The sequence below is a fragment of the Phalacrocorax carbo genome, chromosome 22 (assembly GCF_963921805.1).
Source record: "Phalacrocorax carbo chromosome 22, bPhaCar2.1, whole genome shotgun sequence".
NCBI lineage: Eukaryota > Metazoa > Chordata > Aves > Suliformes > Phalacrocoracidae > Phalacrocorax > Phalacrocorax carbo.
The window spans coordinates 5,470,208-5,496,451 of NC_087534.1; the positions used below are offsets into that span (position 1 = coordinate 5,470,208).

Below are 26,244 nucleotides of genomic sequence, written 5' to 3' on the forward strand. Positions count from 1 at the left end.
CAGCTCGAGAGGGTTTTAAATTTTGCCTTTTTACAACACTACAGGAAGTAATGGGGAACTGAGGCATCAAGCACACAGCCAGTACTTCCACAGGCTGGGAAGCGAAATGAGGATGGAGCTCTAGAGAGGAGCTTTCCTCTGCCGGGCACGGGAGCCTCGAGGGGAACACGAAGGTCACTGCAGAGCTGCGCAGGTGGCTCTGCTTCAGCCCTGCCACGGTAACGCTTGCTCTGAGGATTTCATTCTACTCACAGCAGCGCTTTTCTCTAACACAATGTTCTCTTTAAACATTTTTAAACACAGAACAGGAAGAACGTCGGGTTTCTTTACCTGCCCCTGTGCTGCTGGGAGCCCATTAGAGTACTAAACTTTCCATTCTCAAAGCAATCCATTTGCTCACAGGTTTGGAAACGGGAGCAGGGCACGTCTTCTCTGGGCGCTGCAGAAGGAAAGAAAAAGACAACTATTAAATTAAAATGCTAAAACACCTTTCATGCAATCAGTTCTGTCAAAGTCCTCTACAGACTTTCATTAGGTGACCCTCAGTATCCCATTGTGAGGGAAGTAATTATTATCTGTGTGCTGGCACATAGAGAGAGTGTACCACCTCATTAAAGAAAAATCCCTTTTATCTGTAATATTTTAATTCTGGAGAAACCCTGCCCCCTGTAAAAGTGATAAAGGAGGATATAATCTCAAGGCTATAACCAGGACACAGTTACAAATCCTTTTATATTTCTTTATTCCTAGTAACCCTCTAACCTGAAAGACAAATGTTGAACAAGTCCATCTTGTTTGGATACTTTTAATACAGTTGGTTACGTTAAAAAACTTCAGCCTTTATATATACTTTGTACATATGAAAATCCTTCATAGGCAGCCTCTAAAAATAGCACGTTATTGATGGGAGAATAGAAACAATTATTTCTATATCTAGCAAGGGACATATATCAATCTTTCATCTGAATGAAAGCATGGAAATGTAAGGAATAACTCCAATACACCATTTATGTTTACTTTCTCCTATGATTTGAGTTCTTCCTGATGCAAATTAATCTATGTTTAATATTTTAACAAAACAAACTACAGTCATACCCATTACCAGGCATCTGCACTATCCTGATGCACTCCTGATGTGCAAATTGTGCTCCTATGTGTATGTCATTCCTATTCTGCATTTAGTGGCACTGTTGGTGTGCACTGGTTTGATCAATCCGTTTTTGAACGGACCATTAAACACTTTAAAAGAAGAAAAGAAAAAACACACCACAGAACACTGAGATATGAGTCAGTTTGCTTTTTGTTTAAAGCCATTTTCATAACCTCCTTACCAGTACTTGTACTCGTTCTGCTAAGATGACTGACATTTTTCATTTATATTTGATTGCTCCCTATAGCCCAATATGGATGTCAGATGGTGCTGGCTGGAACTGGGCAGATAGGCTGCCTACGCGCAGAATGCACGCATGCCTGCTTCTGTCACAACCTAAAGCCTCTCCCTGGGCCGTTGGGCACCAATGATTCCAGGCAGGGAAAAGACAAAACAGGGAAAACTTGCAAGAACCAAGAGCGCTTAAAGAGCTCTGCTCAATTAGAAGTCACACTCGCCTATAGAATACACTTGGACTAAAAGGGTGGGAAAAACACTTAGTGCTGAGGTGTCCGTCTCAGAGCCGGTTCTTCGCCTGATGGATTGACATCACCTCAGCTCGCACAGATGAGGAGGATGACCCACAGTCAGCAGGAGCATAAGCAAATGCCTGTAAGCAAGTGAATCTGTGGAGCTTACAATGAAACCTGAGATGAGAAAAGCCAGCAGGGTAGACAGGTATAAAGCCTTCCTACCCAGAAACAGACATAGTTCCATCAGAATCCTGGGGAAAGCCAACTGGCAGACACTTGTCCAGGCAGGCAACAAGAGGAGAGATCACCCTCTCCTCAAAGGACAAGTTCCTTCCATAGGGATGTATGACTTCAGCGATGTAGCTCTGCCTTGACTAGGGAGCCGGCGTCACTAACGCAGAGTTTACACAAAGAGTTAATGCCCTTCCAATTACCGCACCAGGATGCGCTGGTGATGTCGAAGACAACGAGATGTTGCACAGGCTCCAGCAGCTGTCCTGTAGTGCCTGTGTGTCCCAAGCTAATTCTCCAGCCTCCTGCCACCACCTTAGGGGAAGATCTGTTTCGGTATGTGGTGTCAGGCAAACCTGACAAGGGTTCCCTACGCCACAACGGCACGCTGTCACATTTAACCAAGAGCATTTTTAAAATATGACCTTATGTTGGATGGCTAATGGTACTCTTGGGATGAGAGCTCTTAATCACCACTCACTGCCCAGCACTGGTCTCCGTTAGTACTCTCTGCAAGACGCTCAGGCACATCTGCGAGGAAGCACTACTGAAACAGTGAGTAATTTAATCAAAGGAAACTAGTGACTGACCAAAGTATGTGAGGCTGGTCAGCCTAACCACCCGAGTGGTCTGGAATGAAGGAGGAGCTACGGGGCTAACACACAAATATTCTGTTTTGAGCTACTGGTTTCTGGATGAACAGAGTAAGAACTAGTCTGCAAAGAACTGAGACCCTTCTTGCCCATTACATTGATGTGCATGTCCAGTAACATCCTTGTATTATCCTGTTAAAACCCAGTTTTTCCCTAATTTCAATTATAGTAGCCTTAGAAACCTATAAAACTTTTACGGCAGTGTAACTCTTGTCATGAGCCAGGTTAGAGGAGATTCTCAAAGATGATCTTGCCAAGATTCATCCTTGCAAGCTGAATCCCCTTGATTCGGGATTCATCCTGAGCCAGGAATCCCAGGTTAGTACAGCACCGTGCCATCCATTCATGCTCCACGCTGCGTCATGCATGCAACCAGGGAAAACAATAACGCTGGAAACTCCCGTTGCCCCTGAGAGCCGCCAGCCAAGGCACAGCTATATGAGTAAATGAGTGCCGGGTCCTGCAACTCAGCCACATCCATCTTTAGCACAGCCCTGGGGCACTTCTGGCCTCGGGTGCCTTGCACCATCCCAAGCAATTCCCAAGCATGGTTCAGGAGTCAGCATGGAGCTGAGATGCTGCCCAGTGGGTGCGACCACTCTGCCTGGGAGGCTGAGAGTGTTCAGTAAGGTAACACGACCAGACCTTTCCGGTCTCAAAGCTCCAAATGTGGCAGTTTAATTTAATACAGACACAGACTTAATTGCTGTCATGACAAGTGCATCCCTTGTGTTTAGGAGAAACACTGATGTCGTCGCTGATCCGCCTCCCTGGAAAGAAGGGGCTCCAACTTCCCAGAATCACCACTTAAAGAGATCCCAGCACGCAAGTTAAAACTCACCGTGAGAGGGATGTTTGACTACATCGACAAATCCAGCCCAGATCGTTTATATACCCACACTTACCTTCCACAAAGGCGAGCACAATGCATGTGCCAGGTACTGTTATGACTATGCAGTAATTACATTCACTCTAAGTACTCCTAAAATATTTGAAATAAGACAGTGACTCACTCCGCATGCTGCATCAGGGAGCACCATGCTACTGAAACACGCATTTCAGTTAGACCTGTTTCTAGAAGCTTTTTCAGAAACACTATATTCTCTTCCACAGCAAAAAGCTCACCTTCCAAATCAGCGCTAGAGGCAGCACAAGCGTTGATAGCAGCAGGAGCAAAGCTGGCTGGGCTGGCATTTACTGCTGAGGCCGAAAGAGTTCTTATAGCTTCTGCTTCAGTAATGATTTCTAGCAGTCCAAACTCATTTAAACAGAACTGCAGGTAACAGAAGAGAGCAGTCAAATAAGCAGCTGTAAAATGGCTACAAAGGGGGACAGGAAGGAATATAGGATTCCCTGAGGAGCAACTAGGTATGGGACAAAAAGAAATGGCTGTATGCCCATTAAAAATAAGTAACCATAAAAGTGAGAAACACCCAACACAACTGTTTGACAAAATGCCACCAATGGGCCCCCCAAAACCCCAACTATGGATGCATTTTGTTGTCAACAAAGGAAAGTAACGTTAATTCTACCTGCTTTGGATGCGGCCCCTTTATAAAACCCAGACCTCTGACAAACACATCAGAATAAATACCCTCAGAAAAGCAGTTTAACCCAACACTCTGCTCTGACGGTTCAAATTCGTCCAACAAAGCACAGTTACATTTACTGCAGTTATGACAGACAGCAACTTCCCTAAAACCTCAGTGCAAGGAGGAATCGCCCAGCTGTTGACAGAAAGGTCATGTTCCAGTGGAGAACTTGTCCAACAGGTCCCCACGCTGGTGCCGACTGGGCTTTGAAGACCACACGGGCACAGCGGCAGCCAGGACTGCATAAACACAGCGAGCATCTGGAGCTGCAGGAGGCCAAGCAGTTCTCAGCCCTGCTTCGATGACACTTGTCAGTCTGGTGGGAAACACATTTCCCAGAGCAGCAGATGAACGTAGGGATAGGCAGAGGCAATATTGCTGAAGAACAGCAGACACTGCGAAACAATTAGCCTTTCTTCATTTGATAAGCTCCTCCTTGCACAGTACCACCGATGAGTGAAAGCCACAGTGGGGCCCTGACCCAAGGACAGAGGGGACAGCGACAAGTCCAAATGACCTAGAAACACCTAACAGAAACCACAGGCAGCGCAGGCGAGCAGGTGACATGCACCAGTACGGCCAGGAGTCACAGTGTCCGAGCTCCCAGTCCTGGCTGCCCCAAGTTTTGACCCTTAAGAAACCCTCCACCAGCTGCTGGGGTAGGTGACCCTGCCCCGGAGGTCCTGCTAACACACCCATCCGTGGCTCCCCCGCAGCACCTGCCCACCAGCCCTGCACGGACACGGCCTCTCCTGCTACAGGCCAAGAGTGAATTCAGATGCAGAACAAGCAAACCCCTCTAGACACACAACGAAGTGCTCACACCATGGGGTAGCTATGGAAAAGGAACGATATGTGGCAGACTTCATAGACTCTCATCCTTTAAGCTTAAAAAATATCTTAGGCTATGAAGGAACACTTCATTGGTCCAGATAAAATTATTAAAGTGTGCCAAATAGTATCAATGTGCATCTTTTATTAGTCGCGATCTGCAACTGAGCACCAAAAAACAAAACAAAACAAAAAACACACAAAAAAACCCAGAAAAAAACCCCCACCTTTCTGATGAGCCAATAGCTCTATAAAGATTACCCACTCCTTTATCTTCTCTCCTGCCTGCAATACAGAGCTACTGAACTCCAGAATGAAAGAGACAAGTCAAAGGTGGGTTGTATTTGCAAGCTCTGTTCCAAAGCTGTCATTCATAGCACTTCATTAGTTTGAGATCTTTTCTCAACCATCTACTCTTGGCTCAAACCTGCTAAACCCAGTTTAAAAGTATTTGCTTCACCTCTGAGGTAGGGGTTCTCATTGCATTGAGAAGCATCATTCTTCCTCTACTCCTGCATGCTTCCTGGGCTCAGGATCCTGCCTCCAGCACCCTATCAAAGCCTTACCCCAAATGCCCTTCCCCCCTTCCCTATTTTTTATCTGAAACATGTATTTCTTAAAGCTTCAAAGATGATGGACTTGCTTCTAAAAAGCTCACTTCTTCCTCTGCAGCCCTGAAGACACAGAGCATTGTTTTTATTTCAGCATGAAGAGAAACAATCCATTTCAAAGAAATGACAATTCCAAGCAGACCAAGCTTCCTGCAGGAGACCATCCAGTTCAGAGAAGCCTATCGCTTTCCTCCAATGCCAGAAGAGCAGCAGCACAACGGTGCAGATCCCGGGGGTTCCTTGCTATGGCTGATAAGGGCAGCTCAGCATCTGAGCAGAAGTTCAGTGGAAGGAGCACCTCAGAGCTCTATGTGCCATTAGGCAGCAGAGCGAGTGCCAAGCACAGCTCCCAGCTGGAGGTAGGGAAGGGTGCCAACAGTATTTTGTATTAGCAGATTAGTCTCTGGGGTAGCGGCGCTCCTGCATACAGACTAACAGTTCCGATTCAGCCCAAACCAGTGAAGACAGCAGGCTGTTACTTCCTCCTTTAATAATGTGATGGTGTACCTGCAGCCACATGAACTGGTGAAGCCCAATCCAGGCCTCAGAAAATATAAGTTTGTGTTAGGAAAACAACGATCATCTTTATTAATGGTCTCTGATCTGATGCTGAGGACTGGCTGATCCACAGAGGCAACCTCCAATTTCATCCCAAGGCTTTTCAAGGCAATACCCCTCACTCCTAAGTTCTGGAAATGCATGACTGTGCTACTTCAGGACGGCATCTTCCTTTAAACAGAGGGGTTCAAGATAGCATGTCTGCTAATATGAAATCCACACAAACCCTCCAGAACCAATCTGTCCCTCCTGAGAACTTTCTTAAGGGAATTAAGGAAAAATATATTCCATTGTGCGTGCAAGAACTAGAATACAGCAGGAAGAGAGGGGGAAAAAAAAAAGATTATAAACAGAAAAAAAAGTGTTTGTCATTTCTGCAGGGAAAAAAATGTGTCTGGCATCTTAAGAATGAAGCAGCTTCCTCTGCAGCTAGTTATCATGTTCCAGCTAAAAGTTTCTACCATGCTCACTAACCACGATACTCAGTGCTCTCATATTTGATCATCTAATATAAAGCAATACAATATTATTTGGTGTCTTTCAGTCTACTAAAGAATATGGTGCTTTGCTGATTCTGTACTATTACGAGGAATCAATAAAAGTGAAGCTGTTTCTGCAGAGGAACATTACTGCCGTTTAAGAGAAAACCTGTGGCAACACACTGTTAAGCTCTTTTAAGAAGCAGAAGTATAATGACTTTGATTAAATGCAGGGCAAAAGTTAGGCCACTGCAAAATAACCATCCACAGCTGCTCCTAGGAAGTCAGTGGACCCAATTCCATGTCAGTTTTACAGGAGTGTAAACCACTGATCTCAAAATACTCCAAGCATGCAAGTTCATCCATGTTCTCTCGACATGTGCTGGCAGAAGCATTTTCCTCACAGCCTAAGTGAGGTCTGAAGCCCCCATGGAAGACTTCTGCACAACGCGAGGAGGAAAAAGGAAGGAAGGGGAAGATCGACAATGCTCCCAGAAGGTGCAGGTCCTGATTCTCAATGCCTGAGGTGATACCAACAATTTGATTTTTCAAAGCTCTCAAGCCCCTTCAGCTCCAATTTATTTCACTTGAAATTGATTTTTCTCCCCCCAGAGATTCAGAACTTGCAGCCTTGAGGGCAATTTTATGTATTATTCTCAGCCGTCAGAAGTGCAATCGAAACGAAATAACAGTTGAAGGTAATTTGGGAAACAGTCAACAGACACCCTCCTCCCCCCTCTAACATAGAGCTCCATGTTTGTGACTATCAGATCTTGGCTCTGATTTACACCAAGGCTGTATTCGTCACTGTCATGAATATGTAAAATACAGACAGCCATCAAAAGCTGCAAAAAAGAACCACTGATGTGAAAAGAACCTAAAGACTCAACCCCACAAATTGAGAAAATTTGTCCTTCTGCGAAAATCTCGTTCTCATGCTGGGCTGAAATTAATGGGATTTCTTGCCTGAATATGTTCTATGGACATGACTGAGAATTAGGAAGACCAGGCCCATAGCTTCTATCAGAGGAAAACAATTATTTTCAATACTTCCTGCCTTTAGAAATCAATTGGGCAAGAAATTAGAAGGGGAGAGGGAGTACAGCCAGGCTTTCAGAAACATTACTAAATTTCACCACTTCCTTGGGAATGCCAACCCTGTTGTTTAAAGCAAAGTGTTCTCCCTGCACAACTTTTATTTGCAAACTGCAGAATATATCGCACATATTTGGCGCTGCCAAACGCAGGGTGGCCACTCATGTACTGTGTTCCTTGGTTTCTTACTTGTATGTTGCTACCAGGCAAGGTACCAATGCCGTCTTTCCAGTCTAAGGCATTCAATATATCAGGGTCTGCTGCCGGGATGCTGACGATTCTCTCCGAGACATTCTGTTCCATCTTTCTGCTTAGTTTTTGGGCTCTTTATTTAAGAAATAAAACTGGGGTGTGAAAACAAAACAAAATAAGAGGCACAGAATAAACAGGCCTGTTGCTTGCGTTTCACAAAGGGTTTCTAGAGCAATACTAGTTTCAAAAGATGGGGAAAAAAGTCAACCTTGCATTTTGCCCATAATGCTTAAGTGAATAGCAATAGAAAGTTTCTTTTCTTGAGAAACTTGCACATATGTGCAATGTGTAGTTTTTGGACTGTGTATTTTTGTCATAACATACAGTTTGAGGACAAAAAGATAAACCAGTAAGTTTCAACAGTTACTTGATTGGTATGACATTTTTGCCAATTACGGTTCATGGCACGATCCTGGGTCTCCTGGATTCAGCAGGAGCTTTGGTCTGGCCATCAGTAGTACCAGGATTTAAAATTACAGAAACACAAATGAACAGGTGTATGCAAAAATACCATACAGATGTGACACCTCTGTACAGCCGCGGGGAGTCGCAGCACCTAACGGCTGTTGCCAGGTCCCTCTGTACTGCTAAAATGTCATGGCTCTATTCTAGAAATGCTATAAAGCTCTTAAAATGCTGAAGCTTCATGTATTGCTTTCGCATCCCAGCAAATAAACTAATGGGTTGCATTAGAAGACTCGACTAAAAGCCATACTGCTGTATGGGCTCCCATATCCAATTACCCAACTATTTTTGCGGTAGACATTAACCAAACACTGACCATAAATTAACCGTACTTTCTAACCCTTTAAGTGTAACCTGAATATTTTCAGTCTACGAATGTAACTGCTCGCTTTAAAAAGAAAAGAAAAGAAGATTCACAAACTTCCCTTGAACTGTCAGCTCTACTGATTTTTCCAGCGTGAGCAAAATGGCTGATGTTAAGCACAGCCCAACTGACAGGTCTAACAGCATTCCCGTGGGAATGGGTCCAAAGAGCCCCGGCTGGGGGTCTTCCCTCTCACATCTGAATGCTTGAGTTCAACAAGGTCACTCCCAGCTCTTAACTGGGAGTAAGAGCATCCAAGGACCACGTGCTTGATCTGCCTTTGGCAGATTGTTTCTCTCCCTGAGCATTGGAAAGTGCCTTAAGATACACAGCCGGGGCAGGTTTTTAACTGCTGAGCGCTTAAATTCGGGCAGGCAAACTCCACTCCTGACCTAAAGCCTTCCACATGCTAGACCTCCTACTTACAGGTTGGGAGTGCAAGTTTAATTCAGTCAAAGGCAAAACCACAGACCTGATGTAGGATAATTTATGATGTTTGAGCATTCCTGAAACTCTAATTCAAGGATCACAGCTCTTTATCATTATCTTAATTGGGTCAAAAGCAGGACAGACATTTGCAAACTGCAATACCAAGGATCTCTGGGTACCACAACCTAATCTCTGTACGAGGAGTTCCTCCTCCTCTTTTTTTAATTTCCCCCAAATATAAAGTTCCAGCTACTTACAGTCCTGCATACTTCTGAAGATTAGCGGCATAAAAGCTAGTCAGAATGAGTCAGGAGGGTGAAAACGGGAGCAAAGCGGAGCAGCAGTCAAGCTGCAGAAGCCAGTTCAGCTTCCACCGGCTTTAACTGAACTGCAGGTGCGGAAGATCCACAGCCGGTGTCCTTGGCTACGTACACAGAATGGATCCGCACCAGCACCGTGCGCCACGGCCGTACGGAGGGTTGTGCATCGGACTAAATAAGCCTTATGTAGGGTGGTGTTGAACAACTGTAGCCGAAGGCCTGCCATACATTAATATTTGATGCAGCCTTGTACATCTATAAACACTTGTTTGTAGCCAATGTTTTGATGCCAGTTTCAGCAAGGGCAAAGCCATCACTTTTTAGATGCTATTCTTTGCATTCAGGCTTTAAAATAAAGAAGCTCAAACACCAGGACTACTCACAGAGCTCCCTGTGGGAGAACGGGTTTGGAAGATACTTGGACAGAAGTAATTAAGAGGTAGAACTTACTTAAAATGTAAAAAATAATCCTGTACTAACCAGAGAAGACCTGATACAATAATGGGCCCTTTTCAACTCTATTTTATAAATCCAGTAAAACCCCTAGAAAAATATAATAAATTACTTTTCTTATAATGCTCCCGATCAGTAGAATCTACAATAAAATCAAGATAGCCCAATAAAGAGAAGCAAACTGTGCAATTAAAAAGACAGCAGAAACTAACTTGAAACATTTTAAAGAGTCGTAGTCAAGCACGAATGTTCCCCATTTGTGATTGCTTTTAATCTTTACCATTTTAAAACTCAGAAACATTAACGCAAAAAGAAGACACAACAAAACTAAGATGAGTCACTCAGTCCCAAGTCGCAGATTCAGATTTATGAAATGATAAATGACTGCCACGCTGGCAGAGATAACGGCTCATAATTAACGTGCTACCACCCGGACCTTTGCGCTTTATCTTGAGACAGGGAATCTGTAGGCAGAGGAGGTCAGAAATGCTGAGGTTTTGATCTCATTTCTGCCACTGAACCACAGCGCAGCCTTGGGAAACTGCTTCATCGTTACTGTACAAAACCAGCTTTGGGTTTTAACATCCAGCTTGCCTTAGTTAGGAGACAAAAAAAAAAAACAAACACACACACCCAAAGAAAGAAAAAAGGCACAAGTTCATACAAACAAATAAAAGCGTGAAGGCTAAATGGGTGGATGGGGATTCACTGTGTTTCTCTGTACACCATCAGGCCTAATGGGAAGAGAAACATTTCAAAAGAAATCCCATTTCAGACGCTGCCAGGTTGATTTCCAATCACAGGAGGATTTCAGTGTCTTTATATGAGGGTAAATATGAGAAATACAATGGTGCAATAAACCCAAAGACTGTAAATCAAGTAACACCACTGGAGTTTGCAGCCCTTCTGGCTAAGCCTCCATGTACCAGGAGGCAAAATTCTGTTCGAGAAGCAGCTGGCATCAAGAAAACCATCTGATACTGTGCTGTTCTGGGAATAACTGATTTACAAGTCACCTTTCTTCTCCAAAACAGAATGGGAAACCTAGCAAAGCTCGTCATTTAATTCAGTGTAATATATACGCACTCAAAGCGAGTTGGCGTTCAGAGCTCTGTGCATCCCCAGTTTCTTGAAAGATCTGGCAGCCGTGTCTAACACCCAATGCATTAGATCTGCCAGTCACTTATGACATTAGCAGGGAACCGAACTGTGATTTAAAGAGAAACAAAAAACCCAATAATTCATGACTTCTCACAGGGCACAACTAATCTGGTCTCAGGAACTGCTTTGAACACTTACCAGTTCAGACACAAAAATCATTTGCCTGTCCTTTGCTATGATGATGACTGATGATACTTTACTTTACCCATCAAAAGCTATTACTCACCTCGGGCAAGTAATATTTTGCAAGGCTGAACTAATACCATTACAAAAAAAACCAGCCTCACCTCCAGGAACCTCATCAGTCAGGGACTGAAATGAACTTCCAGAGCCTGCAACAGAGCTGTACCGGCGCCTCAAGAGAAAGTGTTAGTAGCCACTAGCAAGCATTTAACAGGGTGAAAAAGACTTAAGTGCTTCCACTATGTCAGTGAAGGGGGGAAAAAAAAAGATAAAATTCAGAATTGAGGAATCCCAGGCTCCACTCATTGTATTTCCTACTAATTTGTTTCTCATGAAAAGAGAGAAAAACTTTAACTACAAAACAAGGAAAATACTGCTCGGAAAGATTAAAGGTGGGAAACTGTCTAGGAAAAGAAAAGGATGCCTTGTGCTTACAGCATGGGCTGCAACGGAGGGGAAGCAAACACCTTTGGTCTTAGCTCTGCTGCAAGACCCCTAAGATAAACTACTTTGGTTGTCGGGAGTTTGCCATGTTCATTTGTACGATACAGCCCTTCCAAGGTTACCCTAAGTACAGACTAAGATGCGGGTTACGCTTAGGTGTTGCTGTGCTGGGAGGCCAATGAACAGGCACCATGGCAATGCAACTTAAATCAATTTATAAGATCAGACAGCAGTACCGTAAGTTTACTCTAAAGCCAGCAGCCGATCCTAGTATTAAGCCCAAATCAGCATTGTAGCTCGTAAGTTGCTATCTCTTGGTTTCTCGACACAGTTGTGTCAAAAATACACAAACATATGTATGTACTTATTTCAGCTGTTGAAAGAAAAGCACCTGCACAGGCCGTGGCCACTCACTACGCATAAGCACTTTCTGCAAAGCACCTGTTTTACACACAACCCATCTGCCCAGCTGATACACCAGCCAGCTTTCCCCACGGAGCACAGTGAAAAGCAAGTGTGCGGCAAGGCGGCAGCAGCACGTCTGACAGGCAAGGCTGAGCACGGTGCTGCCTCCCTTCTAGTCTAACCATCCCCATCTGCAATCATACTCACTTTGCTACCTCTCTCTTTAGATTTATGTGACATCATGAAGCCAGCAAGGAAGCCGCCTTTCTGCTGGAGGAGCTGAACGAGGCACTCAGCGCTATGCTGGAGACCATTTCCACCTATTCGCAATAGAAGGGGAGGGACGCAGAAGAAGGTACAAAACCTTCTTCCACGTCCACAGAGTTAATGCTTTCTGTTTGTTTACTGAAAGCGAGGAACAGACACACATCTTAACTTCATTTTATAGCTTCCATAAAAAGTATTTGGCGCCAAGCTCCTCACCTCCTCCTGCTCCTAAGCTCCTAAAGCACAGTGGCACCCTGACGCTGACAGAGCCCTGTGCAAACCTGACACTCGACGGGCTCAGCCGCGAGGCGCAGGGATGTCTCTGCGAGGCCTGAGACCATGACACCACTGATCCCAGTCTCTGGGAGCCCCCTGTAACCACTGGAACACTTGCACCCTCTAATGAACTTCACCCAGTGCCACGCAGAAATCATACGCCGTAAAAACCGCCACGTTCAGTTGTTCTGCAGGAGCGACCCAAAGCGCTCCCTCACAAGACGCTGGAGCTTGTGACATTTCTAAATCTGATCCAATTTCTACAACAACAGATGCAAGATATAAATACTTTCCATCACTCGTAATCAGAACTATTTTCACTCAAAACTTTACGACCTGTAGGGAAGCTGTAAGGTTTGTGATTCAAGATAAAGTCAATTTTGTGACAACATAAAAATTGCGGCGCTGGGAGGAAAAAGTGACTCTTCTAATGGAAAACCAAACGTGCAGTCACACCGCTTACATGTTTAACTAAGACACAAAGAATTAATTTTGTAATAAAACATGCTCTTAAAGTGGAAGTAGCTAATGAAAACAATCAAGAGGAGCACACCATTACCCACAATGTTTTGCTGTCCTCCAACTTCTATGACAGCTCTAACGGCCGCGTGTCAGGCGTAGGCTCCCAGATGGACATTTTAAAGGGACATCAAATCTCTGCACTAGTTATTTTACTGGCTTCTGTTCTGAAGCCACTTTGCTATATTGTACTTTTCTGCATACTTGTAATATTCTGGGGAATAATTAAGGTTGGTTATCTGAAATCCAAATGATTGGTGTTAAGGGGACTAGTCTTAAACTCCAGAACTACCACTACCTACTCCACAAGTTTTTCATGTGTCATACGGACGCCAACAGCAATTGTTCCCTGTTGAATAATTCATATCCAGTATTTCAAAAGAAAAAAATGTGCAAAATTCACAAAGCAAGCTTAAAAAATACAACGAAGTGTAGGCGCATTTGATGCTGAAGTCAGGAGGCAGAACCAGCCTGAGTGCCCATATTCTGTGTACATAATTGTGCAACAAAAATTGCAAAACAGATTTTTCTTCTGGTATTTGTTTTCTAAATAGCTTGGTATAGTATGAAGTCAAATTATTGTCTGCAGATTTAGCATTCCTACAAGAATGAAGGAATTAAAGTAAAATCTGGCACAGATGGCCATATAAAAACATCCAAACTTCTTTCAATTAAGCATCACATGCCTTCTTTGTGTTAAATACAATGAGAAATTGCAAAAAATACTGCTGTCCCTGTTACAGAAAAGGTTATGTCAAAAATGAACCTTCTTAGAAAAGCATTGAGTCTGAAAAGTGAAGTGTTTAGTCAACGAACTAATTAAACAAAAACCTAGAGAAGTACTTTTTCATACAATATGAAAAAAAAGCACAGCTTGTACACATACATAAGCCATTTTAGATCCCTCCTTTCCCATCAAAAGTTTCACCAAGTACAGATGGGCTGATATCACAGTCATGAAGGGTGAGCAGGGGAAGAAAATGTGCAAATTTCATGTGCAATATTGCTGTTAACAACACACTTAAGTACATGCTTAGTCCTACTGGATTTTCTAAAGGATTTTGGGTGCACTTTGGAGCTTCACTGAACCCCGCTCTTTCTTTAATTTTGACTATATCACCCAACTTTTCACCTTGAAAAATTATAACCCAATTTTCCAGCTCTTTCAAAAAAAGAGGGAAAAAACCACCTCATCCACAATCCACACAGAAGTACCAACATTTTCCAAATGTAATTTATAAACAACTTGTGATTTATAAAACAAGGATAAACAAATGATACTTTGGGCTCTGATATTCCTGTATCAGCTTTAGCACAGTAAGTTACAAACCAGAGTTGAGATGCTCTTTTTCTCCAACAACCCGGGACCGTCCCCAGTCTTGCCATGCCTGCTCTCTCAACAGAGCGAGCAAGGGCCCCTGCAGACCCTCTCCAGGCATTTCAGAGGCAATTCCTTCTCCATACCCCTTCTGCAGCCAAGGGTGACCCACTGGAAGCACACAAATCTGCACCTGGCTTCAATACAAGTGAATGACAACAAAAAGGATTCTGAACAGGTGAGGGCCTTGCACTGTTTGAAATTAATAAATTTTTTAAAATACATCTTCATGGGACCGACCTTTTTCCTGTGTATTTACTTTATTAAAAAAAACAAACCACAAACAAAACAACAAACCAAACTTAAGCGATCAAGCCCTATGCTATCTCATTTGAAAAGCTGCATTATGCCAAACTTAAATATATTCTATCCCCAAAGTAGACGTAGCTCCAGCACCAACAGGGAAACCGGAGCCCAGGCTCCTGTGCACAGGAGCAGACAGGATGGAGCTCAGGCTCCCAGGTCCTGCGCCACACTGCCATAAAGACATCATCCAAACACAGCACACGGAAGAAAGCATCTCCCTGAAGACATGACAAGGGCACACGAGTTTAGCATTAACAAGCTGAAAGTATTGTAGCTCACCCCGTGAATTCACCGCAGCTATCTTCTCCCTGCTCCAGCATTCTCACCATTCATGTTCCAGCTTCTGGGGACACCATAAAGTAGCATCGTGGAGACCAAATACAAGGAAGCAGTCAAAAAAAACCAAACGACAACCCAACAAACTATGTGCAAAGAGAAAAGAACATGTCACACAAAGATATGGAGCAGCAGGAATGCAGGAGAAGCTGCCACATACTATTTGAAAAGCCATTCTGATGCAGGTTGGAAGACACAGCGCACCCCTGCAAGCCTTCCAAACCCCCGTCTCCACCATCCCCACCGCAGAGAGCCAGATGACACTTAGCAGCGGTGACTATTTCCGTGCCTGGGATCACCTGATGTGCCAACGGGACCTCAGCTCTGCACCGCCCTGCTGCCAGCCAAACAGCAACACGCGAGAAAGCTTTGATCTGCCTCACACCAGGCAAGAAGGAACTCTGCTGCTGCTTACGTTCAGGTTTCTTGCTTAAATCATGTATTTTGTTTGGTTTAAAAGCTATAGTATAAATAGGGTTATCAAAACAAATCCTGTGTGGTTCATGAATACAGCTCCTACCTCTGTTATCCCATCATTTATCTGGATTCAATCAGAAATTAAAAAAAATAAACAGGAAGTGAGCCAAAAGATGCTAAACCTAGTACGAAAAGATCCATTCCTTGGAGGTAAAGTATTTTGCCAATAAGTTGAACCACCCTCTGCAAAGTAATCTGCCATATTTAGCAAAGCACATCTGCACACACACCTCACCTGCAGAGCACAGTTAGTGCTACTAATTAGGAAGGACGGGGTTTGGTCGGATCTCTGTTTGCTTCAACTGCTAATTGATTCCACGTGTTGGAGCTTTCAGCTGCCAGCCTTCATTAACAAATAAACAGTTGGTCATTTTACCCCCCAGTCTCTGATCCAATTTTTCAACCCACTGCGCTACCTTTTTCCCTCTCCTCTACCTCAAGAGAGCACACTGCTGGTGGACTTGAGAAAAGGCTGGATTATATTAACAATTATAAGCTATGGGAGAGAGGGAGCAGGGTTTGTCTGGGGATGAGGAATTGATGCTGTAACTCAGGAACCACCTTGTTATTCCTCAGAAAGACTATGAAGGTCCAGAGTAACTGCTGCTGTGGTTCGGTCTGGTTTTGACCCAGTTTAACTATGTTTTCCTGATATTCACATTGTGCAATTCTGATAACAGGACTTAGACCTCCAAAACCTCTTCCTGCACGGAAAACTGGCACAGGAAGGCTGAAGAGGCAACACACCACACCTTCATCCACACCTCTATCATGGGTCCGGTCACCACCCTGGGAGAATCTGATCTCATTGCCCATCTCCCACTGGCAGGCTTGCAGCCCTCTGCACTTCTCACCTCTCGAAAAATAGCAGCGTTCACATGGAAAAGGGCAAGGGGGTTATACTGAGGCTTTACCCTCAAATTCGTGTCTCCCCACCAATGGAATATATCGCCGTACCTACAGGTGTTTAGACTAAAAGCTATGCATGAAGACAGAAGATAGATAAGGGAGAGTCAGACCTCCTCCTGCAGATAAAACACCACTATTTTATGCCAACCATTATGAAGTAAAATTGCAGATGCTGTTTTAAATCTAGATGCTACTTTTAATAATCAGTCTAAAGACCCATGCTCCTGCTACTGCCTTAAAATTCCAATAAATAAGGAATTGGTGGTAAAAAGTGTAGACAAACAGCAGGGCTGAGGCAAAGAAAGCACACCCATGGGCCACGAGAAGTCAGGAATCATCTGCAGAGCACATCTGTTTGTAACCACTCACCCTACTGCAACTTACTTATTATGGCAATAAAAACCACAAAGGCAAGATAAATTAACTCTGGCCCAGAAAAATGGAACTGGCCCTGCACAATCTGCCCAGCAGTTGTACCCAGTTGTACTCGGCAGCTCAAATTCAGGCTCCATTTCCACCTCTGTACTCACAATGAATTACAATTTATTTCACACGCATTCAGCCTTAATGGGATTATTTGCAATGTAAGGTGCAATCAATTTTAGGCCAAAACTAGAGCAGAGAGGCCAAAAATGTCCTCCGTTTTAATTGCATCTGTAATTACTTTATAAGACTACAATCCAGCAAAACTACCCTGGGGACTCTTACTAATTATTATTACATATCTTCCACCACCAAGCAGAAATACTCACTGAGGAAAAGACTCTCCCCACCCTCAAAAATATATAATCGAAATAGACGGGACAAGGAAAAGCAGGGAGCAAAACACTGATGCTAACGAGACCATGTCGGATTGCTGTTAATTGCTGCATGGTAAGAAGAGTTTGCAGCATCAAGTACCCATTTTCTCTCCTTTTACTTCTGTTTTATTATATAATAAGACATGAACCAGAGAGGTCTTGTGCAATTTGGCACAAAAGATCACAGCTCTTTATCCCTTAATCCCAATTACAGACCAACATGTGCATGTTTTTGTTTCTTTTTTAAAACTTATCTGGGCAACATTTGAATAAATTAAATGTTTTCATGTTAAAAATCTAATCCCATTCCTTGCGGCACTAAGCATCGATAAAACTTCCCTAACCCCTTTCTTCTGAACACCAAACATCATTAAGATTGTCCTATACTGATTTTTACCCGGAGCACAGATCAATACTTTTAAAGTATTATATTTATCCCTTTATTTATCTGGCACTGGCCTTCCCTCTATTGAAAAAAATCTTGATATCGTTAGGTCTAGTCTTTGCTGTCAGAAAGTTTGATGATTTATTTCCCCCCCTCATGTAAAAATCTCTCTTTTCAAACTTAAATCTTTCTGGTCTTGGGTAAGCCTCCAAGGTATCTTTCTGTTACACTCTATTTTTGAGTTTCGACGCTCCCAAGAAGTTTCTGCCGGCGCTGGGACCACGGCTGAATAACCCCGATTTTCTCAACCGCCTCTTGTGGACCGATCAGAAACGGGCAAAAAAACCCAACTCAGAAACCATAAACATTTTCTCATTTTTGCCCCACAGCCCGTGAACAACTTAAACTCGTCTCCTGAGCGCGTCCTTAGCTGAGCTTTATAGTGGACTTTTCCCCCTCGCAGTGGTTTAAAACACACTTTCCCCACCCAGCCGGGAGCTCTACGATGAGGGAAGCCCCGAGGGGCTCCCCCGGCACCCCGCGGGGAGGAGACCCCCGGAGCGGGCCCGTCCTCGCCGGGGTCGCGCCGTGACGGGGCGCGGGGCCGCCCCTCAGCCCGGAGGCGCCATTTCCCCTCGCAGACCCCGCGGCCGAGGCGAGGCGGGCCGGCCCGCTTCGCCCTGCCTCGGCCCCGCCGCCGCCCCCCGCCGCAAGATGGCGGCCGGCGGCTTCCCGCGCCGCCTCCGCCGCCCCCCGCCGCCCCACTCACCCCGGCCCGCCGCCCGGGGCCTCTCGCCGGTACCGGGGCTTTTTCTCTTTAACTCCGGCAACAATTTGCCCCGGCCGTCCCGCGGGAGGGCGGAGCGCATGCGCGGCCGTCCCGCTCCCCGCCGGCTCCGGCCCCGGCCCCGGCCCCGGCCGAGGCGGCGCTGGGGGCAGGGCGGGAAGGGGACTGGGACGGGCAGGTACCGGGATGGGGCTGAACTGGGACGAGATGGCACTGGGGCGGGGGTCAGCTGGGATGGGGATGGGGACTGGGACGGCGATGGGACTGGGATGGAAACTGCACTGTGATAAGCAGGCACTGGAATAGGGAGGAACTGGGAAGGGGAGGTATAGGAACAGGCAGGTAGTGGGGTGGCTGGCATTGGGACAGGGAGGCACTGGGATGGGGCTGGGTGCTGGGACAGGCAGGCTGAGGGATGGGGGTGAACTGCGACGAGAAAGGCACTGGGGCAGGGAGGTGCTGGGATGGGGATCAGCTGGGACAGGGCTGGGCACTGGGACTGGACCACAGGCAGGCGGGGGTCCTCTGGGGGCGCTGGGAGCGGGGCAGGCATGGGGCACTGGGGGCGCTGGGAGCGGGGCCGGCGGGGGTCCCTGGGGGCGCTGGGAGCGGGGCCGGCGGGTGTCCCTGCGGGCGCTGGGAGCGGGGCAGGCATGGGGCACTGGGGGCACTGGGAGCGGGGCCGGCGGGGGTCCCTGGGGGCGCTGGGAGCGGGACCGGCGGGTGTCCCTGGGGGCGCTGGGAGCGGGGCAGGCATGGGGCACTGGGGGCACTGGGAGCGGGGCCGGCGGGGGTCCCTGGGGGCGCTGGGAGCGGGGCCGGCGGGTGTCCCTGCGGGCGCTGGGAGCGGGGCAGGCATGGGGCACTGGGGGCACTGGGAGCGGGGCCGGCGGGGGTCCCTGGGGGCGCTGGGAGCGGGACCGGCGGGTGTCCCTGGGGGCGCTGGGAGCGGGGCAGGCATGGGGCACTGGGGGCACTGGGAGCGGGACCGGCGGGTGTCCCTGGGGGCGCTGGGAGCGGGGCAGGCATGGGGCATTGGGGGCACTGGGAGCGGGACCGGCGGGTGTCCCTGGGGGCGCTGGGAGCGGGGCAGGCATGGGGCACTGGGGGCACTGGGAGCGGGGCCGGCGGGGGTCCCTGGGGGCGCTGGGAGCGGGACCGGCGGGTGTCCCTGGGGGCGCTGGGAGCGGGGCAGGCATGGGGCACTGGGGGCGCTGGGAGCGGGGCCGGCGGGTGTCCCTGCGGGCGCTGGGAGCGGGGCAGGCATGGGGCACTGGGGGCACTGGGAGCGGGGCCGGCGGGGGTCCCTGGGGGCGCTGGGAGCGGGACCGGCGGGTGTCCCTGGGGGCGCTGGGAGCGGGGCAGGCATGGGGCACTGGGGGCACTGGGAGCGGGGCCGGCGGGGGTCCCTGGGGGCGCTGGGAGCGGGGCCGGCGGGGGTCCCTGGGGGCGCTGGGAGCGGGGCAGGCATGGGGCGCTGGGAGCGGGGCCGGCGGGGGTCCCTGGGGGCGCTGGGAGCGGGGCAGGCATGGGGCGCTGGGAGCGGGGCCGGCGGGGGTCCCTGGGGGCGCTGGGAGCGGGGCAGGCATGGGGCGCTGGGAGCGGGGCCGGCGGGGGTCCCTGCGGGCGCTGGGAGCGGGGCAGGCATGGGGCGCTGGGAGCGGGGCCGGCGGGGGTCCCTGGGGGCGCTGGGAGCGGGGCCGGCGGGGGTCCCTGGGGGCACAGCCCCACGCCTGGTGCTGCTCTCTGTGGGCAGGCGATGAAGCCCGGGCTCGGCTGTGGGGCATTAAGCACATTCATGGAGATTTGGGAAATGGAGATGTAAATCGCTGTTACCACGGGCATCCAGCGCATCGTGACCGCTGCGGACCGCCCCATCGCGCTGCCTCCCTCGCCGATGATGAATATAAAATATTTCCCCCTCTTCTCTCCATTTGTTATACTTGTTTTTCTTCTCATCTGAGAATGTAATTTTCCTTTGTATTTGAATTTCGAACCAATAAAAGAACTGATGGTAGGTTTTTTAATGATGCTTTGGGGTTTTTTTTGCCGTATTAAGTGAGGAAGGAGCACGAGTGGACCCCAGGCTGTGACAGCTTAAATGGAATGGCACTTCAGAAAAATAATAGATGAGATTTGAAATGGCTCCTTGGAAATACACATCATAATATTCTTCATCCCTTGAGTGAGGCACGCAAAATACCCGTCTTTAAAATTAGTCAGAAAACAAATACATTTTTCACCTTATCTGTGTCAGCTCCTGACTGGTGTTTAAGCACTTGCCAGGTCCAGGGGATGGTGAGGAGCTGAAAGAAATAACTAAACTATCCATGTTTATTTAGACTCATAGTTTGGTTTTAATTGCAGTAAGTTACATTTTGTTGGGAGATCCCTCTTTTGGGGCTTCTCACCCTTTCATCTCGCTGCTCTGACCGCTTGTTTCAGTACAGAGCCTGCCCCGTGCCTGCCACATGGACTTAGCCTTTCCCTCGGAGCTCACGTACAGGTTGCATTTCCCCTGTGAGACGGGTCTCCCAACCCCAAATCAGGTTTTAGGACTCCTTTTTTTTCTTTTCAGTGCACCTGGGTAGATGCCCCCATCCAATGCTGCCTTCTCTCTTGTGTTTATTCAAACAGAAATATTGCTTGGAAATATTGCAGAACTATTGCAGGTGTTCCACTGATTCTTCCTCTCCGGCCATATAATGTTATTATCATTATTTATCATCAGTGTTATTATTGTTATTATTACCATTATTGCACTGGCTTCACGCCCCCTGCCAGTGAAGTCCCTGCAGTTTCCCGAGCCCGTTGTACAGCACCATGACTGCAGCAGCTCCAGGCTGGGAAACACTAAGTGACAGCACCGGTGAGCCGAAGGTTTGGCTGCAAAACCTACACTTTTATGCAAAATTAGCAGGAGAGAGCGACTCGGTGACAGTCAGGCACCTGTGAGACAGAACTGACTGTTAAATTATACAGCAGGGCCCCGCTGAGGCAGGCGCCCATCGCTCCCGTTGCAGTGCTGGCGGCAGAGGCGTGCTGGGCACGGGGACCTGCGCCGCCGCAGAGACCTGGTGCAGCCACTGCCCTGCCGCGGGGGGCACTTACGATGCTTCAGCCTAATTATCTGCAATAAGATGCCCCAAAATGGCTTTACCCTAGAAATTCCTGCTCCGACACCCCAGGCCGCGCATCTGGTGCAAAAGGTACCTGGGCTGAAAATCGTGGTACCCACCGGGGAGGATGAGCACGCTCGGGGCGGTCGCCCTTCCCCAGGCCTTTCCCAACACCGGGTAGCGGAGCCTCGCAGCGCTCCTGCAAAGGGTCTGTGGGGAGGTGACGACGCCCACCACGCGAGAGCAGACAGACCCGCGTCAGTATTTCCACCCCACAGGTAGGGAAACTGAGGCACGCTCTGTGCGGGCAGCGGGCTGAGGCTTCGCATCGTCCCTGCCCCTCCGAGGCACCCAGGATTATGCAGCAAAAGGAGAGGGTGCCATGGAAATGTCTGTGTTCCTATTTTTTTCCTGCTTTCTAGACATGCCTCAAATAGTGTCCCTTTTTTTCTCGGACAAAGCATTGAGCATGGGTGGAATTAGGAAAAAAGAGAGCAAGAGGCTCCCGATGCGCTCCCTTCCAGCGCCGCCCTGCCAGATGCCACCTCCTGAAGCTGCTGAATTCAGATAAGAATGTAGCATAACGCACCCAGAAAAGCAGCTCCTCTCTCCTGGACTACAGTGGGCTGTCTTCTCCCGTGGAGGGCGGCTCTGTGTGAACCGCAGCATCCCCCGAGTTGGGGGTGGTGGGGAAAAAGGCTTTTGATTTTCCGTGCTGCTGCTTTTGCCTTTTTAAAACGCTGATCGCTGAGGATTTGGGGGTGATGAGCTGAGGTGCCGCTCCCTGGCCTCGCGACCCCGCTGTGCTCGAGGGCTTTGCAGCCCGAAGCAGCTCCTTTGGGGCAGGGAAGGGGCAAACGTGCTGGTGGGTTGGTGATGGAGGGGTGGTGGGTGCAACGCGGCGCTCGCGGGACGTGACCTCGAACATCCCAGGCATTGGAGCATCTCTGCTGTCAGCAGCCTGTGGGGATGTTCCGGGGGGGGGCTCAGTCCTGGAAAAGAAGCAGAGGTGCCGGAATCGCTGCCAAGATGGGGACACAGGGACCAGGAGAGGTTTGAGGACCACCAGGCCAGCCCACAGAGCCCACCAGCACCCGCAGGCAGAGAGGTTGAAGGCAACGACTGTCATCATCCCAGTCTCCAACCAGGGACGCCGGGCTGTGATGGGGACCACAGCCGTTTCCTTGGAGGAGCCCGTTCCCACCCAGCCCCCGGCCAGACTCAGGGGACAAAGAGGCTGCAGGGGAACCCTGGGGACTTGGTGGTGGCGGGAGTCGCCCACCCCACAGAGGCAGGAGGTGGAGGAAATAATGCTTTTTTTTTTATAACCTTGTATAACTTCTGTAAACAGTGGCAGCAACCCCTTTAACATGCTAAATCCTGCTTGAAAGCTTGCCTTGCTAAAGGCTGCCTTCACGGCAGAGGACGAAAGCCCCAGCGGAGATGCACAGAGGGAACGGGGCGAGGACATCGGAGCTTGCTTTGCTCAGCAGCTCAGCGCGGTTTGGGACAGCTGTCACCTCCCCACCACATCCACCCCATGGGAGCATCACCAGGCCCCCTGAGAGCAGGACACATGGGGACACAGCCCCGAACAAGCCACTTTCTGCTCCTGCTGCCAGCACTGGGACCCTCCTGCAGGAAGGCACTGGGGTGTTCAACGCCCAAGGAAGGGCCAGAGCTTAGAGCTGAGGTAAGCGTTTAATTTTTACCTTCCTGATGGTTGCAGCTGATGAAATCTCCTCTTCAGGAAGTTGCTCGCTCCCCGTTTGCCCCTACCACATCCTTTCTGAGCAGGTCCCCAGCACGAGCTGTAGCTGCGTCCCGTGTGTGTGGTGGCACAGCTGGGTTCCTGGCTTTGTTTATGCTTCATGCGAGCAATTGGAGATGTGGCAACCTTAAGCCAGCCAAAAAAAGGGCTCAGCAGGCTGGGAAAGCAGCTTGCTCTGGGGATGGGGTAACGCTGCTGCTGGGGTCGCTCCATCACTGCAGCCCCCGCTTAGATCTGGGCGCGTTTAAGGGTAAACCAAAGCACGGGAGGGTGCAGAGCTGAATCGTAGCAAGTGCTTAAGCACAGGCTTCATGTCAAGCATGAGAAGAGCCCCAGCCCTTCACTGGGGTTACTCGTGTTCAGAACAAATCCAGCCGGATCACGGCCTCGGAGCAAGGTCTGCTGAGGCTGCAGAAGCCTGGAGTGAAGGTGAGCAACCCTGGGCTTTGCAGAAGACCCTGTCTCCGATAGGTGACCAAATTCTTTCTGAAATCCAGAACAGTGCTTCTAAATTGATGCTCTAGGTACATCTTTAAATACTTATGTGAATTTGTTAAGAGCTGCCCCGGTAGGGATAAGCCAAAGGCTCCTCCTGATACAGAAGCAACTTGGGCGAACAGGCACTGATCTCAGGCTGCCCAATTCTCAAATGTCTTTTTTTGTTGTTGTTTTTTTTAATCAAAACTTGTCTTTTCTACCCCTGGATGATCTATTTGCAACAGTCAATCACCTGCTTTGAAAATGGCAGGAAGAAAAGCAGGGAACCCGCCACTAATTGCATCCAAACCCCACACTACGGCCCTATTCACACACAGAAACCTCCCCACGGAGCGAGTGCCGCTCCGCGCTGTCAGCATTGCCCGAGGTGCCCACGCACACAACCTCGGAGGATTTCTGTTTTTCCCACTGCAGGGCATGTCCCTTGCTGCACGCAATGAAAATTTACACCTCGGCCAAAGGTTTTCCCCCTACCTCCACCTCCAAAGGCCCGTCTTCAGGTATTTAGGGAAGAAATGTTTCTCCCAGAGGGCTCACTAAAACCACGCTCACTTCATTAGGAGCAGCCTTGGCAGCCAGACAGCAAAAGCCAGAGTCACTTTTAAAAGTCTTAGCCTAGACTTTATCATTTGCAGATTTTCTTAAAGGTATTTTTCATCTAATTATCCCCTATTAGCCAGCATCTTGCCTAGCCCGGTTTGCTTCTGTACTAAGATTAGGCAGCAAAAGGGATTAGAAATGTTATTATGAAAGCCTAAGATGTTAAAGCACTAAACTTATACAGCTGAAAAAGACTTTTCCTTCTAAAGAAACTATATATCGCTTCTGCAGAGCTTTCTGCTGTAGTAATATGACATTTGATAAAGTCTGAGCCACTCACCGAGCCCTGACCCCTCTTAAACTCTACGGAAATATTTTGCATTGAAAGCAACTCTTATGATCTATGGCCCTTTCATCTTTTTAATATGGCAGCACAAGTTTCAAATGATCAAATTATACGGAATTACTTGCACCTATGAAGTTAACATCTAGCTGCGAGGACTGCCGTCGCTAAAGAAAAGTTTTTGATTAAGCCATAACTAAGCTTTTTTTTTTTTTTCCAGACCAAGTAAGAACCTGCAAAATATGTTTTGCCCGTTATTTTTCAGAACATTGCTGGCTGGCAGAGCGGGGTGCTGGGGACGTCGGTTCCTCACTCAAAACCACCCGTGCAACAGAAGAGCTTGTGGAAAGTTCAGTTTGAGCAATTTGCCGATGGCCCAAGTCTAAAATCAGGTTATTATTCAGGAATATCTGCAAAACTCCTGCTAGAAGCTGCCTGCCTTCCTCCCCCAGCGAGGCAGACACGCCAGCAGAGCAGCCCCTGCCACTCCCACTGTTTCCAAGCCCAGAGCTCCTCGGAAGCACATCCTGCGCTTTTTTCCCCCCTTTATAAAGGCTCCCCCCAGCACAGGTGTTTTATTAGCAGGAAAAAACTCCTGGCAACTATGCTGAGAAGAGACAAGCTGAGGCTCCAGCCCCAGCTCCAGATTGCTCGGCGTGTAACTGGAGAAGCCGGACCTGGGAACCGAGTGCCAGGGAATTCCAGTTCCCAGAGCCCCTCTGGACACGGCCAATGCAGAGGAGACGGGGGTTCTGTAGAGCAGCTCCCTTCCAGGAAAGGGCCATACACAAACGGAACCTTCACTCCATGACTGGAAATCCCCAACCTACAGTTCCCCCCCCCGCATTTCGGGGCGGACGTTAAGACAAACACTGGCTGCTGCGCGGTGCCTGGAGCAAGGGCTGGTTCGTGCTATCAAAGTCTGTAACATCCTCGTCCCACCTGGGTCGGATGAACACCTTATTTAGAAAGTGATGGTTCACGCCTGAGATCCCAAACCCACAGTCAGGGACGTGAAGTCGGAGAAGAACCAGAAGTAAGCAGCTGGGATGGCTTCGCGTTCTCCTGCTGAGTGTGCTAGGCTAGAGAAACCCCTCTAAAAGCATCGTGCTTCTTCCCCCGTCATTTCCCAACGGGACTGTAAGAAAAGCTGTGGAAAGAGGAAATGACTGAACTGATGATCTACAGAATAAAGCAAAAGGCAGCGAAGGGCGCTTTCCGGGCCAGCCGCGCTCACCTCCAGCATCAGCTGTACAACACGTAAGATGTTGTGGGACAAACAATGATTCCGGTTGGCTTGAGTCGAGCGAGTTCAGCGGGTGAAAAACTTTCTGCCCTGTATAATGGAAGCTGAAGCTCTCACTGAGTTTCACTGATGCAGTGG

At 48.3% G+C, this 26,244-nt stretch overlaps 1 protein-coding gene and 1 long non-coding RNA gene across 4 annotated transcripts in view; one reads left to right on the forward strand and one right to left on the reverse strand.

The window, feature by feature from the left end:
• The window catches only part of LOC104051070 (lethal(3)malignant brain tumor-like protein 4), a 51,777-nt gene extending 32,990 nt beyond the window's left edge, over positions 1-18,787 (reverse strand). Inside the window, exons 1-3 of one of the 3 annotated variants that reach the window (XM_064471125.1) lie at positions 18,572-18,654; positions 15,175-15,317; positions 331-439 (exon numbers count right to left, since the gene is read on the reverse strand). In XM_064471125.1, the coding sequence (XP_064327195.1) occupies positions 331-392 (62 nt within the window). In that variant the 5' untranslated portion in view covers positions 393-439; positions 15,175-15,317; positions 18,572-18,654. Of the gene's footprint in view, positions 1-330; positions 440-3,632; positions 3,718-15,174; positions 15,318-18,571 lie in introns of those variants that run through there. The other 2 variants (XM_064471124.1, XM_064471126.1) reach the window with 2 other exon arrangements.
• On the forward strand, positions 18,624-20,606 carry LOC135316728 (uncharacterized). The gene is made up of 2 exons (XR_010375990.1): positions 18,624-18,767; positions 20,346-20,606. It is a non-coding gene; the product is annotated as an uncharacterized LOC135316728 (long non-coding RNA).
• Positions 20,607-26,244: the final 5,638 nt, after the last annotated feature.